Source organism: Phaseolus vulgaris, chromosome 2 (genome assembly GCF_000499845.2).
Source record: "Phaseolus vulgaris cultivar G19833 chromosome 2, P. vulgaris v2.0, whole genome shotgun sequence".
NCBI classification, from domain to species: domain Eukaryota; kingdom Viridiplantae; phylum Streptophyta; class Magnoliopsida; order Fabales; family Fabaceae; genus Phaseolus; species Phaseolus vulgaris.
The window spans coordinates 24,967,766-24,990,679 of record NC_023758.2 but is presented as its reverse complement, the minus strand read 5'-3'; the positions used below and the strand labels follow the sequence as shown (position 1 = coordinate 24,990,679).

General features: G+C 35.7%; 2 protein-coding genes across 7 annotated transcripts; one reads left to right on the top strand and one right to left on the bottom strand.

Moving 5' to 3' along the window:
- Positions 1-1,629: 1,629 nt before the first annotated feature.
- Positions 1,630-3,970, bottom strand: LOC137811037 (uncharacterized). 2 transcript variants are annotated; one of them, XM_068612596.1, is made up of 2 exons: positions 3,684-3,970; positions 1,630-3,312 (listed from the first exon to the last, which is right to left on the bottom strand). In XM_068612596.1, the coding sequence occupies exon 2, from the start codon at positions 3,040-3,042 to the stop codon at positions 1,903-1,905; it is 1,140 nt and encodes a 379-aa protein (XP_068468697.1). In that variant the 5' UTR covers positions 3,043-3,312; positions 3,684-3,970; the 3' UTR covers positions 1,630-1,902. The 2 variants fall into 2 exon arrangements, with proteins under 2 accessions (XP_068468697.1, XP_068468698.1); XM_068612597.1 differs by having other exon boundaries at positions 1,630-3,048; positions 3,684-3,852.
- A 1,894-nt stretch (positions 3,971-5,864) lies between these two features.
- On the top strand, positions 5,865-15,988 carry LOC137811036 (DNA mismatch repair protein MLH3). 5 transcript variants are annotated; one of them, XR_011081018.1, is made up of 25 exons: positions 5,865-6,264; positions 6,346-6,397; positions 6,523-6,570; positions 7,158-7,312; positions 7,415-7,472; positions 8,483-8,540; positions 8,666-8,758; positions 8,836-9,001; positions 9,107-9,122; positions 9,238-9,458; positions 9,749-9,818; positions 9,902-9,982; positions 10,212-11,873; positions 11,976-12,057; positions 12,143-12,252; positions 12,710-12,783; positions 12,890-13,084; positions 14,073-14,117; positions 14,189-14,242; positions 14,325-14,448; positions 14,687-14,735; positions 14,871-14,930; positions 15,028-15,100; positions 15,425-15,510; positions 15,592-15,924. XR_011081018.1 is itself a non-coding variant. In XM_068612593.1 (25 exons), exons 1-25 carry the CDS (start codon positions 6,136-6,138, stop codon positions 15,766-15,768), a joined length of 3,921 nt encoding a protein of 1,306 aa, XP_068468694.1. In that variant the 5' UTR covers positions 5,865-6,135; the 3' UTR covers positions 15,769-15,988. The 5 variants fall into 5 exon arrangements, 4 of the variants coding, with proteins under 4 accessions (XP_068468694.1, XP_068468693.1, XP_068468695.1 ...); XM_068612593.1 differs by having other exon boundaries at positions 14,342-14,448; positions 15,592-15,988; XM_068612592.1 differs by having other exon boundaries at positions 12,887-13,084; positions 14,342-14,448; positions 15,592-15,988.
- The last annotated feature ends 6,926 nt before the right edge of the window (positions 15,989-22,914 follow it).

The following is a 22,914-nucleotide window of genomic DNA, read 5'->3' as shown; positions in this document are numbered from 1 at the left end:
TGGAAACATGACATTTGTTTTGGTTTACAAAACACAATAGTTACTCTTTCTATTACTTTTAATGCAGTTTAAGGTTTTCTTTTTGATGAAATAAAAAATATTTTTTAGATTTTATATTTTTTTCATTACAATAATATATATATATATATATATATATAAAAGTGAAAGTTGATATAAACTACTTTAAATATTAATAAATTTTTAGTTTATAAAATAATATTTAATTTAGTAATATAATAAATAATTATTTTTTATTTTAATTATATTTAAATAAAAATAAAACTCTTTTAAAAGTACTATGCTAAAAAAAAGGAGTGAATATTTTTAAATTTTTGTATAAATTATTTATACATAAAATAATGTGATTATTGCTTCCAATTAAAATAGAAAGAAAGATTCACTATATTTTATGAGCTGAATTTAATTTTCATTTGAATTAGTCCGATTCTAATTAATATAATTTAAATAACATAATATTTATACTGATAGATTTTTTTAGAGTTATATGTAATGTCTACTTTAATTTAATACTTTTGAAATGTTTTACTTAACTATATAAAATGCAGAAATCTATTTATTTTATTGATACATCAAATATCTCCAAATTTGAAGTTTAGTCATCAATTTAGTTATAAGTATCAGATTCAAGTTCCATTGGAATAAAAGAAAAGAGCAGTCAAATGCAAATGAAATGTTAGGGTAAATAAGATATTAATGTTAGAAAAGTTTTAAGACAATGAGTTGTCTAATAAAACAAAAAAAAATTGTTAGGAAGAAAGGAGAAGAATAAAAGCAAAACAGTAAAAATAAGAGCATGATAATATAATATAATTTCCCTCTAAATCAAGTAAACAAATTGTCAATATTGTATCCATCAGTAGCTGTCAGAAGAATGGAATTTATATATTTATATTGCCTATACCCTCAATAGAATAATCAATATCAGTTGGTGGATCATATTATTATAAATGCAATTTTATTAAATACTTGCATTCAACAAATAACATTTACTACAAGTGACTGACTGCATCATAAAAAGATGTACTGGATAAATTTTTCAATAGTTTTTGAAGTAAAGGTTTCATAACTTACATATTTAATGCTGAAAGTAAATGCTTCCTTCCAGAGAATAACCACAGAGCAGTTTTTTTATTAGAAATATAATTAATTATTACGTTAGAATTAATAAATAGGCTTATAAATAAGAAGGAATAAAATTTCCTTAAAAATACTATTATATAGGAACAGAATAGTACTTCTATAAAATGGTAAGCTTTTTTTTCTTGATCATTAAGTATCTCGTGCAAAATGTTGGTTTTAAACTTTTTTTTATTATATAATATTAAATGTAAAGTAAATAAGGAAAATAGTATTTTTTTCATAATTAATAAGCAAAATATTTTTTTTAAGAAGTCAGAATCATTTAGATGGTAAAATATTAATTAAAAATGTAAAATTAATATTAAGCCTGTACAAGTTTTTACACATTTGAACATTTGAACCGAGCACGAGGAGAACATCATCAGTATTTACAACATTTGAACATAGCATGAGGAACAATCAACAGATAAGCTAATAACTTAAATAGAAGACAACAGGTTCTCCTTTATTCTCAATGCAAATGCGGGATGGAATAAACAGCACAATGGTAAAGCTGTTCAATTCATTGCATCTTCCTAACTAAACTCCGTAAATTATCCTGACATACAACTTTTAAACCGAAAGAAGTAATACAAACAGCTAAAAATCTAAATTTACATTTAGTAAGTTCAAATTCATTACAAAACCAAAGATGAAGAAAAAATACCATATATATAAAAAAAAACCGATGATTTCTACCACAGCTATCAACTTCTGTAATAGTAGTTTCTAGCCCCCAATTATCTCAATTTAATCTGAATATTATGATTGCACAGCTTTACTTTGTTTGTTACAAGCAGGGGTCTTGAACTCCTGACATTTGCATGTTGATGTAGCCTCAATTGGCATCACTCTGTCAGTGGATGACTCCATTGGAAACAAAGGTTTATTACCAACATGATTACCAGCATTCATTTCAGTCAACGGAACACTTCTAGCTCTCACACCTTCCTTTGTCTGTGTCCTATCTTTGGAAGTGCAAATGCTTAAGGGTAACTTCTTTAATTTCACCCTTCCTCTCTTCTTACCTACAGAAGACAAATCTTCTGAATTTTTCTCCTTTGACTGACTTGACTCTGCTTCCCCATTATCTATTACCACCATTTGGTTAGATCTATCATATCTGAATCCCTTCTTATCTTCCTTGCTTGAACACACTTCTTGAAGGGAACCTTCAAAACCAACCTTACCCACGGTTCCGTGCCCATTGTTCAAAGATAAGAAATCCTGTCCAGTTACCATATGGGAATTAGAAACCGGAGTCATTTCAAAACTCGAAAAGTTCTTAGGCTTTTTGTATTTCCTGCCTTTTGAGTCTGAATTTGGAGAATTCTTTGAGATTCTCGGAGAACTGTTCATGGCCCGATGCAACTTCTGGGCCAATTCTTCATCTGTCCCACAATTTTCAATTTGTTGGTATTTTTTGTACAATAAATGAACTGGGAGATGCTTCTTGAGCTTGTTTTTCTTCGGATTTCTTTCCTTGCCACTCATTGCCTCTTCAGAGAAAGAGGCAATCAAATCTAAAGCTCTCTTGGCAGCTGCAACTGCTTTTGCAGCAATCTCGGCCTTTTCCTCAGCTGCAGCTCTTGCAGCCTTTGCAGCTTTCACTGCAGCCACTGCTTCAGCCTTTGAAGCCTCCACAACCTCCTCGGGGCTAAGGTTAGGGTTAGTGGGATGAGAACTCAACAAATTCTTAAGCCTGGCTTCAAATTCAACGGAATAGGAAGACGGTGAAGAGGAAACAGCCTCAGAAACTGTAACACAAGAAGTAACAACAAGTGATGGAGATGCTGCAGCATCACCATCTGAGCTCTGTTTTTTCAATCCAGCAAGAAGACGCTTACGAGGAGGCAAAAGAACATCAGCATCCAAGTGATTGACATCACACACATTCTCCATACTCCTCTGGTAAAATTTAATTCAATTCTCCTCAGAAAACAATGTACAAATCTTCACAAGCATTCCAAATCCATTCAGAATCAAATGATTTCCTCTTATGTCTCGATCTAACTTTCAAATCCAACTCACATCAGCAATCAAAAGAAGAATTAAAAAAAAAACTACAAGATTCTCAACAAACCCTACAAGAGCCTAGCTAAGATGGTGGGGCTTTGGAAATGAAAATTCAAATCATCACCATCATAATTTTCTATTCCAGCGATTCAGTTCCTAACCAGGAAAAAAAAACCAAAATCAAAATCTAGCACAATCGATTCAACTTGTCTGAATTATGAAAACGGAAAACAGAACAACAAAAGAAAAAGCCGTTAATAAATGGCACGTGGATTCTGCAAATAGCAAAAGCAATTAGAATTGAGAGGAGAGATATATTGAAAGCAGCAAGGTCAGCAGAGTTTGGTATTCATGCACATACATACATTTAATTCTAAACGTCTATACGTTTCCGATTAAATTGAGAAAACAAATGAATCAAGACTTGAATCCGGATTAAACCAATTACAAGGAATCTGTCAGAATTCAACGAGATTGAGGATCGAATTTGGAAACGTGGAGAAACAAAGAAGGAGGTCCACAAGTACCTGATCCTATGGAGCACTCCAGAGAAAATGGCGACGTGTGAATTAGGGTTTTGGCGAAGATAAAAAAGAATAGGTGGTGAGGACGGTGGCGAAGGCGTTGGGGAAGAAAATCCAGAAGCTGAGCTAGCAAAAATAAAACCGAAGATTTTTCATTTTTGATTTTTATTTCTATTGTTAGTTTGGTGTTTGCATTTATTTTTTAATTTTTACTAGAAATGTGAGAAAGTGAAAGAATTTGGACGAGTTCTGTTTTCACACAGAAGCACGCAAGCCAACACACGCCAATCACTCACAACTACGTCAGATTCAATATCATAACTCCATCCTCGATTTTTTTTTCTCCGTTTTTCAATAACTGTAACTAATTTTTCTACCTTACTTCCGAACTACCATACTGTCTACTTCTCTCTTTCAAATGCATTTACTTTTTCTATTGTTACTTTTAATTTGTACATTAATTAATTTTGAATTAATGAAGAAATTTATATATTTTTCTTTCTATTTCTCATATAATAAATATGTTCAAACAAAATATAATCTGATTTAAAATGGTTAGGATTGTCTTTTTTTTTTACTTAATAATATTATGTATGTGAAATGCAACTCCCAGTAAAAAAAAATGAGAATTGAGAATATATAATTAAGAAAGCGAGAATAGATGCTTTGCCCCCCACTTCTTTTAGCAAAAGAAATAGTTTATAAGAAAATAAAATTTATAAAAAATCAACTTTAGAATGGAACCAAATTCTGAATTATTATAAGCACCATTCATGCTCCAAGACTAAGCACCATGGACCATTTGAGCTAGTCACATTGAATACTCTTTTTACAATTTCACTATTGCGATTTCTTTCTTCTTTCTTGTTTTCCTTACTCATTCCTTTCCCTTTTCCACACAAGTCTAGTTAAGAATTCTTTCAAATATATTGACACCACTTAACCAAACATCACCAAACACCTACTATATCACATTCTTCCAAGAACCACCTTTCTCCACCAAGTACATCATATAACTTGCAATCTTCCTTCAAGAAACACCCAAGATCCATCTTATAAGTCAAACTATATCCACAAATACCTCAAAGTGTCACTTTTCAGAGCATATGACTTTTGCAAACTTACCTTAAATTTCTTTGGAAAAATTCATCAATAACCTTTCAATAATTTTATGTAATCATTCCAATCCAACTTAGGTTAATTCATTATACCTTCCTCAAACTCAAACTCATGGGTCTCAAATCCAATTCAAAATATAAAAAAAAATATTCAAGAAATATTTAAGAAAAGTTCTTTTAAGAAAAAACTTTCTATTTTTTCTTCTTTTCACTTTTGAATTTGTTTTAAATGATTCTTATTAAGAAATGTACTTTAAGCTTAAGTCAATTTTATAAAATCGATTTATAAGGTGATGTTTTATATATTATAAAATGTTTTTATCTCGAGATGTGGTACCTTCAACCTATTTTGTCACGCCGAAATTCTCTAACTCATGTGTGAAACTATACATTTACGAATTTATGAATGATTCAATAATGGATGATCTGATAAGCTCAACAAACTTTCGTTTGGATAAATATTAAATAATTTTGTTACCATATTAAAGAGTGAATTTTAAGTCTAATTCAATCTTATTATAAAATATATTTGTCTCTAGTTGATGTGAGATTTCAAACAATTTTCTCTTATATAAATTACAACCTTAATTCGCATAAAAAAAAGTTATAAATAATATTTTTAAATGTCTCAAACTACCACTAAATTATCATACATGATATAGACACATTATTGTAATTATATTGTATTCGGTTATATTTTTTTGTAAGTTTCACTTCATATATATTTTGATGCAGTTATAGTTTTTAAAATGTTTATTTATTTAACTCTCACTTATTAAAATAATGTTTGTAACATGTTGTGTAAAATCATAATCTAAATAACTCCAAAGGTCAATGTTAAATAAAACCATCTCAATTAACTTGATGAACCATGGTGCGAAGGCTTTTATAATCAAATAATTTGAAAATTAAATCTTTGTGGAAACTTCAAACAAGGTTTGACTCACATGATGTTAATCATGAATATTTTATCATTAAATTTGATTATTTGAAAAGTAAGCGTGATAATTAAAATTCTGTTGATAATTTTGTATTATAATTACTTGATTTTTTTTATCAGCCTTTTGTATTACTTGATAGTAAAGGTGCTGTCACTAGATTTCCAGAGGAAGTTGATACGATTTGACTGTCCCACGCAAAATCATCAGCGGGTGATATTATCATAACCTCAACGTATATAAAGTACGCACCTTCCTGCAGGTTCAAACCGCCATTCAGTGCAGAATTCGAAAATAGCAAGACGTTTTCCCCGATCAAACGTCACCGTTCGATCAGAAACCCTAGGAGCCGGTGAAGCGATCGAACATGCATGTTCATCGTAATCGTAGCGGCAGAGCATGATGGCCAGCATAAAGCCTTTGCCGGAGACAGTGCGCAGCTCACTTCGTTCTGGCATTTTCCTGTTCGACTTCACGCGCGTCGTGGAGGAACTGGTTTTCAATAGCCTCGATGCTCGTGCCACAAAGGTATCACTCGAGAGAGAAGTGAAAAGTGCATTAGCTTCGAGAATTCGGGGTATACCGATTGAGCTGTGTTTTTTTTTTCAGGTATCAGTGTTTGTTAGTATTGGGAAATGCTGTTTGAAAGTAGTTGATGATGGTAAATTTTTATTCGTTTTATTTACAGAAATGAACGTCTGTTTATTTATCGTGCTCAAAATTCGGAGCTACTTGGCACTTTTAGGTTTCGCTATATCTTTATGGCTTCGATAAATGTGTTTGTAGGAAGTGGAATTACTCGAGATGGACTTGAGTTGGTGGGAGAAAGATATGGTATGCATTTCTTTGTTTTCTTTTTCTTTCTTTGATGTGCCTGCATGCTCCATTTTTTGGTGGTCGTTTCCTGAACGCAGAACTATCATTATATGTCTTTAAGTTCATTAAAAGTAAAAAAGAAATGTTGTGATTAGAAGGCCGCCAATAGATATTTTATTGTTTTAAGATTTTCCTGGTTATAATGCTTAGTTTACTTATAAGATAAAATCTTCTATATGTATTGACCTTGCCGGTTGTTTACTCAATTTTCTTTTGTGGAGTTTATTGTAGGTTGTTAAATTATTTAATTTCCATATTCTTGTAGTTTGTATATGCAGCTTTCCTTGCGATCAGTGTTGGGAAATTTGTATTAAAAGGAGTTTTTGGTTATTCGATTCTAAAATATTAGTTAATAAAAGTAACTAGAGTAATCAGACCATTGTAGTCTGTTGCAATGTATCACAAGATCCAAGAAGCTATGATGAGTGACTTTTGTTAGGTTATATTACATGCAAAGGAAAAGAGGAGCCTTCTTTTTATTCTTCCATGAATTTGAGTTTCCTTGCTGCCTCTGATAATGTTATGTATGTATACTGAACAAGCAGCAACATCAAAATTTCTTAATTTGGTTGACCTCAATGTTACGAGTGAGAATTTCGGTTTCCGTGGGGAGGCTTTGGCTTCCATTTCTGATGTCTCTGTGCTGGAAATTGTGACAAGAACACATGGAAGGCCAAATGGATATCAAAAAGTTTTGAAGGTGGGCAGAACGTCCCATGCTTTATTCTGGGAAACATGAATTATATTATAGCTGCCATTGATGTAAGTTTTGTTTAAGTTTACGTTTCTAAATTGACTGCAGGGGTGCAAGTGTTTATATCTCGGCATTGATGATGATAGAAAGGAAGTGGGTACCACAGGTAGTAATTGTGGTGAATCTGACAGTTGCTTTTTTCCTTGCATGTCCGAGAATGAAACTAATACTTGGATGGCTTTCTTTTTCCCGAAATTTGATGGGTTCTTACATGATAGGATTTAGAGTCGTGAAAATCCTTTTATTTCCAGTGATTCCTTTTTGTCTTTTCATTTTCAATGCAAGCTAATTAAGATCTGAGATTATTATTCTATGGTTTATAGCTCTCTCATTTTTCTTTTGGTTCTTATATATGTACATGTATACGATTTTTATCCTTTAGCAGATATTTCCATAAATTTCCTGCTTTTCATGGTTAGTTGGTGGAGGTATATTAGCTTTACTTAATGCTATTTGCAGCTTTTATTTAGCTAGGGTTTATGGGATTCTTCAATCTTCCTTCACTTCCTCTTTTCTTTCACAAAAGATAGTTGCCATTTTGAATTCTGAGCTAAATTTTATATTCAATTGTTTATCATGTAGTCTTTTGTAGTTGGTTGGTTGATAATGCATGTTTTGACTGGTTGATATTGCTACTAATCATAACTTTGGAGCCATGCTCAAGATCTATGAATCATAGGCTTCGACATCCACTCTAGATGTCCAGCCTGGCCAAAGACTCCAACATGATTAATTTCCAAAATATAGGACACTAGGACATTGCATTGACACACACACACACATTGCTGAGATTGCAGTTTTATTTGTTAAGTCTCATCCATTGAATGGAATGGTTGTTAATTAGGACGGTGGATTGCCACTGTAGTGAAATCTTCTACTTGGTGATTGCTTGTTTAGACAAATTTTAATCTGTCTTAGTCCCTCCACTTGAAAATAATCTTTCCCATTGTTCGTATTTAAGTTGTTTGCTCTTATAATTTATCACCGAGAAATCTTCAGTTTCTGCCCATATGCACTACATTTATCTGGATAGAAAGTTTTTTCTTGATGATGATTTTTTTTCTGATCCTTCTAGCACAATGATTTGATTGCTAATTGAGGCCTTGTATCTTTTAGTTGTTGTCCGTGATTTATTTTACAATCAACCAGTTCGGAGAAAATGCATACTGTCCAGGTTCTTCTTCTCTTGTCCTACCACACAAGTGATATGTATTCTGAAGTTGTAGTTACCTTGTATGAACTCTATGACTATGTTTCAAATTTTTTGGATTGACGTGAATTCCATCTCTAAATTGGAAGTCCCAATAAGGTACTGCAATCAATCAAGAAATGTGTAATGCGGCTTGCACTTGTGCGTCCAAATATTTCCTTCAAAGTTGTTGATATTGAAAGGTATATTATATCCATTCAAAACAATTTTCATCTTCTTTTCTTTGGTTGACTAACATTCTCTTATACCTTACATTTAGAGAGGATGAACTGTTCTGCACACATTCTGCTTCTTCTCCTCTGTCACTTGTAACCAGTGGCTTTGGGGTAGAGGTCACAAGCTCTCTTCATTATTTAGAAGTTGAAAATGATATCATAAAGCTCTCTGGATATATATCCAATCCTTGCAATACTTTAAATATGAAGGTGATTCATGTTTCTAATATAAAAAGGCAATTGTCTATTTCATGTTACCCTTGCGTGTAGATTCTTTCTGGGTCATCTCCCTTAAATTTTGATGCATTTTTGCAGGTCCTGCAGTATGTCTGTATCCATGTGACTATACCGTTTTTAATTGTGTATGATTGGCAGAGTGGACTTGTTGATGTCTGAAAAGAATCAAATGCTTTAAACATTTTTACTGTTGACCTTAACATGTTAAGATGTTAACTCGCAATTTGTTTGCAAAGGCCCAATTCATAAGCTTCTGAATCAACTGGCTATCAGGTTTGAACATCTGAAATCATGGAATACTGATAATGAGTTCCGAAACAAGAAGAGAAGCAGGTGTCAGACGGGTCCAGCTTATCTCTTGAATTTAACTTGCCCCCGATCTATGTATGATTTGGCCTTTGAGCCATCAAAAACGTATGTTAAATTCAAGGTAAGCTTTTCTTAGCTTACCTTTTCGTGTCTCATTTTATCTTGTTAGTACTTCAATGCGGTGAGAATGCATTCTTGTTTCCATAAATGATTTTTGTAGGGTTCTAGTAGTTTCTTGCTTTTATATTATACTTCATGTACTTTGGGTGGTGTAAATTAACTCCACCAAGGAACAATGACCAGAAGGTTTGAACTTTCTTTTTCCCATATTTGAATTTTGCTATGAATTCTTTTATCACAACCATGCACGCTGCATAAATGTGATTGTCTCTTTTTCCCACACATTTTAAGGATTGGACACCTATTCTAAATTTCATTGAGAAGGTCATCAAACAATTCTGGGAGGAAAACATAGCTTCTGGTATACCCTCTCACTGCATCATATTGATATATAGTTCAATGAATTACTAATTTTAATGATTCTATTATTTGAGATTCTTGCAGTAGAGCCCATCATTCAAGCTGCATACATGGTAGAAGATCAACAAGAGAAAGCATATGTCAACATCATTTCAGACGAATCAGGTAAAGTTTGTAATTTTCATCATCAAATAGTTTCTTTTACAGTTGCAGTAATTTAGTCTGATCATTTTTAACCATTCACATTTGTGGTTTTGTCTTCATCTTATATATTTTTTAAGATAAAATAAGGTCCTTATTTTGCAGAAAAACATTGCTTTAATGATTTATATGCTACAATGGTTTGCTTTCTCTTTTAACCTTTGAAGATTGTTGCCATACATCTTTGATGCAGATATATCAAAGTTTAGAAACCAAAATCGTAAGGATTGCCTAGATCTATTCTTTTCTACTTCGGACAAGCTAATTGAAGGTAACTATCATCAATCTAACAGGGAAGATGTTAGAACCTCCATTGGTTACATGGAGGCCGCGATGTTCAAAGAGAAACAAAGTATTGGAGACTCTCTTTTTCAGACTGGTTATTCTGGCAACTTATTGGATGATGATTCACATGCCAAGTGCATATCCACTGTGACAAGAAGGCCAAACGGTTTGCTGATGCGTGATAGCAGCAGTTCATTGAAAGGAGATAACCTTTTTTATGATGAAATACCAGCTATAGAAAGTTTAAATGATTGTGTACCTTTTCATGCACCGAGTTCTTCACATGGAAGAAAATTCCATAAAGAAGCTGATGTGAACAGTGAAACATTTCAAGATGATTTACATTTTAACTGCAATGAGTACAGTTATGATGTAAATATTAATGGGGATTTGCAGAAATCTTTTCTAAAGGGATGCTCTACTCTAGGAAGTATCCTGCACAAGAAAGATTTCTTTGTAAAAAATGATGGATATGAAATCCAAACTGATAGCTTTTGTAGCAAGCGGAATACAGGGGAGGATTGTATAAGTGGTAAGGATTTAAATGATGTACCTTTTGATGAACCAAGTTCTTCACATGGAAGAAAATTCCATAAAGGAGCCGATGTGATCAGTGAATCATTTCAAGATGATTTACACTATAACTACGATGGGTACAGTTATGATGTAGATATTAATGGGGATTTGCAGAAACCTTTTATAAGGGGATGCTCTACACTAGGAAGTATCCTGCCTAAGAAAGATTTATCTGTAAATGATAAATATGAACTCCAAACTGATAGCTTTTGTAGCAAGAAGAATACTGGGGAGGATTATAGAAGTGGTAAGGATTTATATGTCCATCCCTATCCGGAAGTAAAAAAAAAATTAAAGATGTCAAAAAATTCCGATTTTCTTGAAAGAGAATTGGCTGAAGAAAACTGTCTCCCTTCAGATTTATGCTACTCAGCATCAAGAATAGGAAGCTCTGAGTCAGATGATCTGTCATCCAATTTTGAATGCCATCCTCTCTACCCAAAATCCTCATCCCAAGCACATGCACTGGGTTTTTATCGTACAACTGATATTAAAGATGATCTTGGAGGAGAATCTAGATGCTTTAAATGGGTCCATCATAAAAAACGTTTAGATGAAAGAGAAAATGAGTTCAATTTCAGCTACAATATGTCATGGAATACCAACCAGCATCACTCTGCATCAAGTTATGCAAATATTGGATTTAATTTTGATGTTGCTGGTGATTCTGGTGAAATATTCAACAAACGAGTTGACTGCCCTGATTTTAGTGACATATATTCTACAAAAAGGTCAGATATGTTAAACAAGGAGCTAGACTGGCTGTTGCCAAAGTCATGTTTTAAAAGCTGCAAGAGGCCTAACAAGAACAAAGGCAAAACAGATCAATTTAGAAATTCAATTTTGGAAGGAAATCATGAAAGATCTAGAAGAAGCATTTCAGCTCCTCCTTTTTATAGAAGCAAAAGGAGGTTTTTCTCTTTAAATCATCCTTCAGAAATAAAAGCCAAAAGACAGATTGACCGAGTGTATAACCCTGCTTTCAATCATGGAGGTTTTTCATTTTCTTCCTTTTATTTTTCTCCTTTGTTCCCTTTTATTATGTAGCAACATTTCCGAATAGCACAAATTGGAACCAATGCTTTTGAATATGCAGAAGCTAGTAATTCTAAATATCATCAACAGCCTCCTGTTGCTCATCACCAAAGCACTAAAGATCTCTTATTACAAGAATTCAAGTAGGATGATATTTTATTTCATAAAAGCTGCTTAAATGTTGGGAATAAATTCATACTGACCCTTGTGGTTTTGCACTGATTCTAGAATCAATGTGAAACAAACTTCAGAGGTTCTGGGTGCTATGCAGGTTAATGACATAACAGAGATTGAAGAACTTGAGAGTTTCAACATTCAAAACAGTGCTCCAATTGGGGGTAAGTTCAATGTGTTGGTAAAACTGATGTCTGATATGACAAGATGAGCTCCTTTGAAGTACCTTGGTTATGGCTCAGAATCATATATTCAGATTGCCGAACCTTTTCTTTGTAGCATGTTTGTCTTTACAGATTATTTTGAGCTACTTATTTAATTCTAAAATTTTTAGTTTTGTTACAATTAATTTCTTGAGGCTATGTAAAGCTGGATGTGTTTAGTATTTTCTGCCCAAATCAAAAGGCCAATAAATATGGAAGTTTTGTTTTACTTGCATCGTCTTCTACATAAAAAATGTTAATTGTTATTTATTTGGGTTATGCTTGAAATTTATTTATGTTTATATGATCAACAATTGAATATTTTCATGCTTGCTATTTCTTTCATATTAATACAATCAATCAATAGTTGAATTCAGTGGTTAACCTTCTATTAAACCCTTACTATCTGGTATTTCAGAATTGTGCTCTAAGGATGTGCAAGATTCCATAGATTTTGGGACTAAGTGGAGGAATTGCTCACCTAATATTACAGTTATGTTGTCAATATTTTAGAGGCCTATGATGTTACATAGACGACAATTATTCGTATGGAGGATGTCTATTTGATCTGACTATTATTATGACCTTTGCACAGAAGAATGATAAACCGGCTAATATTGAATGTCGAAACAATATACTTGACATTTCTTCTGGATTCTTGCATCTTGCTGGAGATTCATTGATTCCTGAAACTATCAGTAAGAAATGTCTTGAGGATTCTAAAGTTTTGCATCAGGTGGATAAAAAATTCATTCCAGTTGTGGCTGGCAGAACCCTTGCTGTTATTGATCAGGTTTGTCTATTGCATATTATAGCAGTATGGTTGAATTTCATTTTTAGGTGCACTGAGTCCTTTATGAAACGATGCTAAACTGATGATAACAATAGTACAATAGCTTCTGTGACTTGAAATGTCAATAGCCAGGAGCTCTATTAGAAATCATGCAATTCCTTGTATCTGAAAGTTTGTCTGCTTGTCATCCTGCAAACTGGCAAATATACTTTTACTCGGGAACACTAGTTATATTTTCCTACATGTATACAATTTCATCTTGACACAATAAACCAGTGTTCCTATATTTATTTTGCAACATTGCAAGAGAATACTCTTCTTGAGTATCTCTTTATAAGTGTATATCATTGTATCTAGGTTGGTTAGTTACGGATGACAATGTTAGAAAGTTCTAACAGCTGTTGGACAGTTACAACAAACTCTTAGTCCTTACTATTTAACACATTCACACTGCATGTTTAGTTTATCTGCATTTTTTCCTTGGGGTGTAAAGAAGGGTGATGGTTTGATGAGCCATGAGGAAGACCAAACTTAGGTAGCTTAGGGATTTCCCTTGTGCCTATATGTGCCACCATTACAGACAGTTTCATCATTTTTAAGCCCAAAGATTGGAGGACAAGATATACCTAGGAGAAACAGATATTTTAATAGAATTCAATCCGGGTAACCTGTATTGCTCAAAGCACGTAACCCACAACTATTTATTAAACTCTGAATTACCGTATCCTTTCAAACAGGTATACTCACTTTAGCACTACACAACTATCTCTCCTCAACATCCTTTTCCTCTTCTATATAGACCCATTGCTCCTCTCTCTCTTAATGCATTATGTTGGACCTCTCAGCTTGACTTTAGTTCATTACTATAAATAATAAATAAAGCTTCAGAAATGCCTGCTAACAGATATAATAAATGCACATTTTTCTAATCAGTAAGAACCCAAGGAGGAAATTTGGGGTAACTTTAATAGTAGTACTCCTTTTACAGCATGCAGCAGATGAAAGAATCAGACTGGAAGACTTGCGTCAAAAGGTAAACTTGTTCATACTGAGTCTATCACAAATATTCTCCAGTGTTACTCATGAAACTAGTCAAATACTTAGGTATTGTCAGGAGAAGCAAAAACAGTAACCTATCTACATGCTGAACTGGAACTGGTATGCACCCTATGAATTAGAGAATTTGATGTCAACATTGATTATGACATTTTTCCAAATCTTAAAATTCTTACTCTGCTAGTAAGATGCATGATACAGGTACTGCCAGAGATTGGTTATCAACTACTTCATAGTTATAGCGAACAGATTAAAGATTGGGGCTGGATCTGCAACATTCATGCTAAAAATTCGGAGTCCTTTAGAAGGTATACCTCTCTTGCTTCCCTTTAGAGTTTGTATATTTACCTTGACCAAGGTTGTTAGTAGATAATCTATGTTACAGCATATTTATTGTTCATGGCTTGCATCATATAAGATTTCTCTTCCTACCAATTAAACCATTGTTTGGGTTCAAAATTGAACAATAGAATAATTTGTTAGGTCTAAAAACTTCCAATTTTTTATTCATGTTTTATTAATTTATAATTTTGATTGCCTTTGCAGGAATTTGGATATTATAAAAAGACAACAAACGACAATCACACTTATTGCGGTCAACACTTGTTTCTTTTTTCCCCTTCAATTTTTCTTTTTACTAGCAGAAAATTTTAAAATTTTAATTTTTTTATTTAGTTTTGAATTTTAAATGCATGTTTTGCATATTACTGATTTTAATAACAACTTGTAGGTACCGTGTATTTTAGGGGTCAAATTAAATGATGTTGATCTTTTAGAATTTCTTCAGCAGGTTATAAGCATCCTGATCAAATTCCTTTCTAAGTCGTCTCCGTAATAGTCAGACATTTTATTCTTTTCTAACTTCCAATATATCATTACCTTTCCAGCTTGCTGACACTGATGGATCGTCAACAATGCCACCCTCTGTCATACGAGTGTTAAATTCGAAGGCATGCAGAGGTGCGTAACCGTATTAACCCCTGCAATACATGCTCAGGAGTTTGGAAAGTCTTCTTGTGCTTGCATGTTTCCTTATACAAATCTAGGCTCATTTCTGCAGTTAAGTAAATTAAGCTCTGTACATAATTATGTGCAAAAGCTGTATTGATACGTTTATTTTATCTCCCTGTTCGTGGGAAACGTCTTCCTATTTTCTGAAATTAGGACATTGTTCCTTCATTTAGCATGCAATGAAACTCCCATCTGTTCCTCTCATCTTGTAAGGGAATATTGCAGTCATCGGTAATATTCCTTTAATTTTATCAATAATGCTCGTTTTTGAAGGTGCAATTATGTTTGGGGATTCATTGCTACCATCAGAATGTTCCCTTCTAGTTGAAGAGCTAAAGCATACATCGCTTTGTTTCCAAGTAAGAGATATACGTTTCCACGTTTGTGTATCTAAGACAGGAAAGGCAGTGTTCATGACAAATTTGGAATTTTCTGTTCAGTGTGCTCATGGGCGACCAACAACTGTTCCTCTAGTTAACTTGGAGGCACTGCATAATCAGATAGCCAAGCTTCGACTGATGAACGAGTCTTCAAGTGACGAATGGCATGGATTACATAAACATAAAGTATGCGTTGAACGTGTAGTACAGCGTTTAAATCCTGCTAGTGGAACTTGAGTCTATGGAAGATTAGTTTGACAGAATTCATAATACCCTTCAAAACCATTCTTTTGTAATTTAGTGTACAGAAAACATCGAGGAAATAAAAAATAATGAGGCAATAGTGTTACAGTGCTTATATAGATATTACTGGATAACACCATTTCCAATTAATCTTGTGTTCATGGTTGGATTTGATCAAGTTTTACATTAATAATAGATTGAATTTGAACGCAAATTGATATGTTCATTTATAAAATTTTCACTCTCTGTATATGTGAAACTAAAAATCAATCCATAATTTATCTTAATGTTACAGAAATCCAGAATGAAAGGTATACTAAAATAACTTCGGCATATGGCCTCTATCTTGTTGTAGCTACACTTTTTTGGTCAAACAAGAGACTCCCAAGGGAAATATACTTGTCCTTGGAACGTCTTATGTCATGCTACAAAAGTTTTCCGAGTTTTTTACTAAGCCAGTTGGAAAAGTGGGGTCAATGAGGCTTGTATTGTTCTCGTCGGTCGACATTCGGTTGGACTGAATGCAGAGTTCTGCTTCTAGTCTATCATCTTGGTGCACTGGAACAATGCTCTACTAGGAAGGGGCTTTATCTGTTTCTTACACTCTAATGATTAAATCGCATACAAAATAGTAAACAGTTTCAGTCTCAAGTATTAAAAAACAGCATACCTTTTTTGGGGTCTCAAGTCTCTTTTATAGTTATCCCTTTAACAACTTTCACTCACGAGAATATAATCTCAACTTAAAGCATATATAACATAAAGATATTATGTCTACAGGCACCTTTACTCACTGTGCTATCAACAGAAAAGAATCTCGTGCACCTTTATTCACGGGTGCTGGCTACTTAATTAACAACTTGTATATTCATAAATATATATTTAACTAACGTATGCATTATAATAACATATGACCAAACTTAATATTTTTTGTTCTTTAATTATTTTTTACCGAGCTTACCATTAAAATTGGATCGAGCCCATGACCCGTCTTTTGGGCCTAAAGCCGAGCTGACCATAGCCAAATGCTTGGACCGATATTTCAAGCATTCAGGCTCATACGGAATCCCCCAGGCTTGAGTCGAGCTTGACCAGGCGAAGAGACTTTTTAGCGTTTTGGCAATTGACGTGATGTTTTCTCCAGCGGTACGTGAGGTGCGGTGAACGAAGCATTTATGAGGAGACGTCTCACCACACTTAATCGAGAGCGTACACGTGGTGCAACATCGACGGTGGAGAAAACCTTACCGTTTCAAATTCCACCTTTTGCATATACCTTACACGAGTTTCACTTAGCGCCACACTATTTCATTTCTCCTTGCTTCAGAAGCTTCTCCTTGACGCTGCCTTCTCACTCTCGTGCCTCTACCATCATCGTTGCGCCAAGCTCATCTCCGTTACCAGGTATCCAACTTAACTTCATTAGCACAAACCATCCATTTAACTCACTTCAACTTTCTTATGCAACTTTCGCATTCTGGTGTTCTTGCTCGTTGAAGTTCTTTCGCGCTTTCTCCTTCATCGTCATACATGTCCACTCGTGTCAATCAGGTAATTCCTGTCTTCATTAATGATTAACTGGCTGATGATGTTGCATGGAATGTGCTTTTGTTTTACCATTGATTTGTTCAATCAAGTATATATGCTTTGTTTGTGTTTGCTTATTCTAACTATGTTTGACAATGAATTACAGCGTCTTGTACCCCTGGGCTAAAAAAGATCTTTTGAAAGAAACCTCTTACTACACCACCCATCAATGCCTAAGAGATTTAAAAGAGAATGGTTGTATGATGAGTAAGAAACATGAGAGTCATGTAAAATCGTAGAGTGTAGAGAGGGCAAACTCATCTATTGCGATTAGTCCTCGGACCTCAAGGGTCCGTTCTGTTTCTTTTATGCTACCTTTTTCAAAAAGGTCCTCTTGCATCTCCCTTTGTCCATTTTCGAAAAAGAGCTTTTGACTGAGCTCAATGTCGTCCTTGCCCAGCTACACCCTAATAGATGGACATTCATTTGCACTTTCATTATTCTATGTGCTCAGTTTGGCATATCACCGTCTATTGAAGTCTTTTTATACTTCTTTGAAACCAAACACGTAAGTAGCAAACTATGGGTGTCCTTGAATAATGTACCTGGAAGAGCTTTACTTACCTTCTTCCAATCTTCATACAAAAACTTCAAAGGTAAGTTCGTTAAACTCTGAGACTCCACAGGAGATCTAGCCCTTTTGGATGGATTTCTCTTATATTTGACCTCCGAGCCAAATTTCGAAGTGCTCAGCGCCTGGAAGAGCTATCACCCAAAGACTAAGGGATCTGCCAATTCTTGACAAGCTTGAAGGTTGTCTTCAAAACCTCCTACCTAATATCCAAAGAGTACCTTCCCGTGACTTGAAGACTTATACTAGTACTCCTTATTTCCCACTCTTGGTGAAAATAACCCTACCACCATTTACTAACCATTTACTTATTTTCTTTACGATGTTGTCCCATATCAGCAAGAAGGAGCTAGGCGAGATAGCCAAAAGGATGAGGGCAGCAGCCAACATGCCCAAGGATTCCTTAGCACAAAAACAAAAAGCTCCAGCCACTACTACTCAAGCCTCGACTAAGCAAGATGAGGATACCACTTCGGGACTTGTTTTCCAAAAAAAAAGGAAGGCAATTGTTGCCCCCATTGAGCATTCTCACTCGGATGGACGAGCTCCTCCTCAACATGTTGCTCATTCAGAAGGCTAGGCTCCGTCCCGAGATGTGATTGTTATCCAAGAGGGCGAAGGGAAGAGCTCTAAGGGGAAGAGCTTGTGGGATCCCGAGCTTCGGCGTCCCCACCTATGGTAAACACACCTTCCTGCCTAGCAACTACAAAGACAGGCTCATGGCCCACAACGAAGATCAACTATATCGTGACGCCATGAAGCAAATCGGGCAGGCTTTTGCCATGGGATGCTTGGCCATTTCAAAGACAAGAGCTCGAAAGGCAACAAAAGATTAAAATGTCCTAGAGAATTTGGAGCTCTGCAAAAAGATAGAACACCTTCATTCTGAGCTCGAACATTCAAAGGGCCTACTTCAAAAAGCCGAATGACTTTAAGTTGAAAAGTCTAAGGAGGCAAGGAACTGAGCTCAGTAGGTAGCAGATCAAGCCTATGAGGCAGCTAGCCTGGCTGAAGAAAGAAACACACTGCTGGTCGAAGTTGACAAGTTAAAAAGGGAGTTGACCCTCAAAGATGAAACTCTTGCCAAAGCCACAAATTCCTTTAAATAAGATGTTGCCTAATCCTACCTTGTAGGATTCGAGGCAGTTGTTGAACAAGCAACAACACTTCATCCCTCTTTGGACTTCATCGAACTCGGTCTGGGTAAAATCGTGGTTGATGGCCAACTAAGGGATGATTAACTTGAACGCTTAATGGTTTGTAATATGCTACAATTTGCTTACCCTTTGAACATTGTGTGACTTTATGTTATTAACATCTTTGTTTTTCTCCTTTCAGGCCTTTAAATTACTTTGTCATGTATAGTTACTCAAAACCTTTACGAATTCTTAAGTATGAAAATAACAACTATTATCAATACACATGTGGATACCTTACTTACACTAACTCGTCTCCACATCCTGAGCATGAAGTAATAAAGATAACAAGAATTCAACTTAGGTGAATCTAAGCATGAAAAACCGTGGAGTTTCCACTTGAGAGAGAACTAACCTTTTGAAGAACTATAAATCCATAGCTAAGGCGAGCCTATACTCACTTGCATAGGTTTTGCTTTGCAAACTGGGCCAAAGACTGCCTATCATGACTTCTCTGAGCCTTGCTTCGCAAAGCGCCTGCTCGGATAATCACACTTGCTCTGCGCCCAACCGCCTTATTCATATATATAATCAAAGGATTTAACCACATATCATCTAATAATTTCATAGAACGCCTAAACTCGGGTGATCGTTCACACTCCGTGTTAGCCTGACTTACCATGTACCAAATCTAACAAACTCACCACTGAACGACTTGACTTACTCCGAGCTAGGACGTTTTTCCAGTCATAACAAACCAAATCGCATAGTGCTTAGGGCAGTCGCTCTTACACCGAGTTAAGTCGTCTTTCCTTACTTTGAATCAAATGATTTCGCCATAACAAATTAGTTTGCAGAGTGCTTGTACTCGAGTAGTTGTTCTTACACCGAGCGAGGTAGTCTTACCTTGCCTAAATACTTAATCTGTATCAACTTTACGCATAAGGTGCCTATACCCGGGTAATCATACTTACGCTGAGCTAGGTTGTCTTACCTGACACTGAATTAAACCACTTAGTCATAACAAATCAATCTGCAGGGTGTCTATACTTGGTAGTCGTTCTTACACAAAAGTTAGGGCGTCTTACCTTGCCAAATACTTCCTTTGCATCAGTTTTACGCACAGGGCGCCTATACGTAGTCGTACTACACTAAGCTGGGTCATCTTCCCTGACACTAGATAACCATTTCTCGCATAGGACGCCTATACTCAAGTAGTCACACTGACACCAAGCTAGGTCGTCTTACCTTACACTTAGATCAAGGGAATCACTAGACAAACTAGTCTCACACAACGCCTATGTTCGGATAGTCGTACTGACACCGAGCTAGGTTAACTTATCATGTGCTAACTTAAATAAATCAACAAAACTAATGCACCATCTTTCAAGAATAAATTTATCACTAGGTGACCTCATTAAAAAAAACCTTCAAGGAAAAAGAGCATCACCTTAATCATCGCATTGTTAAAAAAGAAAGCATTAAAACAAAATATCATAACTCAAATAAAGTTTGAGGTTTGTCATGTTTCACGTTCAAGAAATGGCTCCCCCCTCCAGGTTTCCCGCCTATACGCTCCATTTTTGAGAACTTCAACTACGCGAAACGGGCCAATCCACTTTGAAGATAATTTGTTTTCTAACTGGTAGGGATGTGCCTTTCGTATTACCAAGTCAACAACCTTGAACTGTCGAGGTATCGTCTTGGTATTTTTTCTAAATTCTACCCTTCTCTTTAAAGCCTCTGAGTTAATACAGGCATGTTCACGCACCTCATCCAACAAGTTCATGTTCACCTTCCTTCCTTTGTTAAATTCCTCAACAACGAAGCTTTGGAATTGAGGGGAGCTCTCTTATATCTCTACTGGTATCATGGCGTCTGTCCCATACACCAAACTGAAGGGCGTCTCTTTAGTTGTTGACTGAGGGGTGGTGTGATAGGCCCACAAAATTATGGGAACTTCCTCTGACCAAGTTATGTTTTCCTTCTCCAACCTCCTATTCAACCCTCTCAACAGTTCTCTGTTAGCTAATTCAACTTGACCATTTGTCTCAGGGTGTTTCACCGAGGCGAATATCTTCTTTATCCCGAGCTCCGAACATAGCTTACCCAAGTATTGACTAGCAAATTGGATTCCATTGTCGAAAACTAGGTGTCTCAGGATCCAAAAACAACACACAATGTTCTTTCACACAAAATGTTGCACCTTGTGAGCAGTTATCTGTGCAACTGGTTTAGCTTCAACCCACTTGGTGAAGTATTCAATGGCCACAATGAGTATCTGACGTATCGTCAAAGGGAAAGGACCTAGAATGTTTATTCTTCATGTATGGAAGGGCCAATGGCTATAAATGGACCTCAGCTCCTCGGTTGGTGTGTGGCACCAATCAACGTGCTTTTGACATCGTTCACAGCATTGGGCATACTTTACGCAATACTCTTTCATGGTCAGCCAGTAATACCCAATTCGGATGACCTTCAACGAGAGAGCTTGTCCTCCGATATGATTATCGCAAATACCTTCATGGAGCTCGACCATGTCTCTGCTTGAGGATTTGGTGGGTATAGTTATGACGAAAAAGTTGATCATTTATTAAGGTATACCTTCCTACATTCCTCTTACCCATTTTAACCTAGTAGGCTCGGCAGGAAGTAGCTCATCAACTAGGTAACACTAGTAAGATGCTATCCAAGTCTCTTATGGTGTCGGCCTGCAAAACCTCAAGAAACTCATCTCCCAACAACCCGTAGGTAGTTATCCTTGGGACTTTCAAGGTCTCCTAAGTCATCAACCGATGCCTTCTTTCTTTTCTTGAGCTGATCCCCAGGACCTCCACGAGGCTGACCTCGGTTGGTCCTTCTTCAGCTATCCTAGGCGACTTCAATGTCTTCTAAATTACTGACCTCTGCCAACCTTCCTTCCCTGAACTAGTCAACTTAGACAACAAGTCTGCTCGAGAGTTTTGTTCTCTGGGAACGTGAACGAGGTCAAACACAGAGAAGGCTGCTTTCAAGATCGTTACATACCTTAGATATGAGGCTAGTTGCAGATCCTTGGCCTAATACTCACCCGTGACGTGCCCAGTGACAAGTAACGAGTCACTCTTCACCAACAAACTCCAAGCTCCCAACTCCTTGGCTAGTAACATCATTGCTATCAAGGCTTCATACTCAGCTTGATTGTTACTCGCCTTGAACGCGAACCTCAGGGCTTGCTCGATCAACAACCCGTTTGGTCCCTCTAAAATGACATCAGCCCCACTCCAATGCTGATTGGAGGATCCATCTACCGAAAGAACCCATTGAAAATCATTGGGATTGAGTTGGGTGTCATCAGATGAAAGTTCTACCATGAATTCAACAAATACTTGACCCTTGATCGACGCTTTAGGTTCATAATGTATGTCAAACTCAAATAACTCCACCGCCTAACGGACCATCCGACCTACTATATCAGGCTTTTGAAGGACCTTGCAAATGGGTAGATCGGTCATCACAATCACGGTGAAGCTTTGAAAGTAGTGGCAAAGTTGCCGAGTTGTAAACACCACAACTAAGGCAACTTTCTCGATAACCTGATACTGAGTTTCCGGTCCCTGCAGTATCTTACTCACAAAGTTGATTAGCTTTTGGACCTTATTTTAATATTGCAAAATGATCGAGCAGTCCGATTAAAATAAAGACGAATAAGGGTACCTGGGACTGGCTTACCAAGAACGGGGGGACTGACCAATAACTCTTTCAACTTGGTGAGCTTCCTCGCATTCTTTGGTCTATACAAAACGGTTGTTCTTCTTACGGCATTGAAAATAAGGATACCATTTATTGCCACTGGCTGACAAGAAG

Excerpts from the sequence above, each read along its gene's own strand:
- LOC137811037 (XM_068612596.1), bottom strand. The coding sequence starts at position 3,042 with ATGGAGAATGTGTGTGATGTCAATCACTTGGATGCTGATGTTCTTTTG.
- LOC137811036 (XM_068612592.1), top strand. The coding sequence starts at position 6,136 with ATGATGGCCAGCATAAAGCCTTTGCCGGAGACAGTGCGCAGCTCACTT. Across the intron at positions 9,983-10,211 it reads CATCATTTCAGACGAATCAG|ATATATCAAAGTTTAGAAAC; the intron begins GTAAAGTTTGTA and ends TCTTTGATGCAG. Across the intron at positions 12,253-12,709 it reads AAACAGTGCTCCAATTGGGG|AATTGTGCTCTAAGGATGTG; the intron begins GTAAGTTCAATG and ends CTGGTATTTCAG.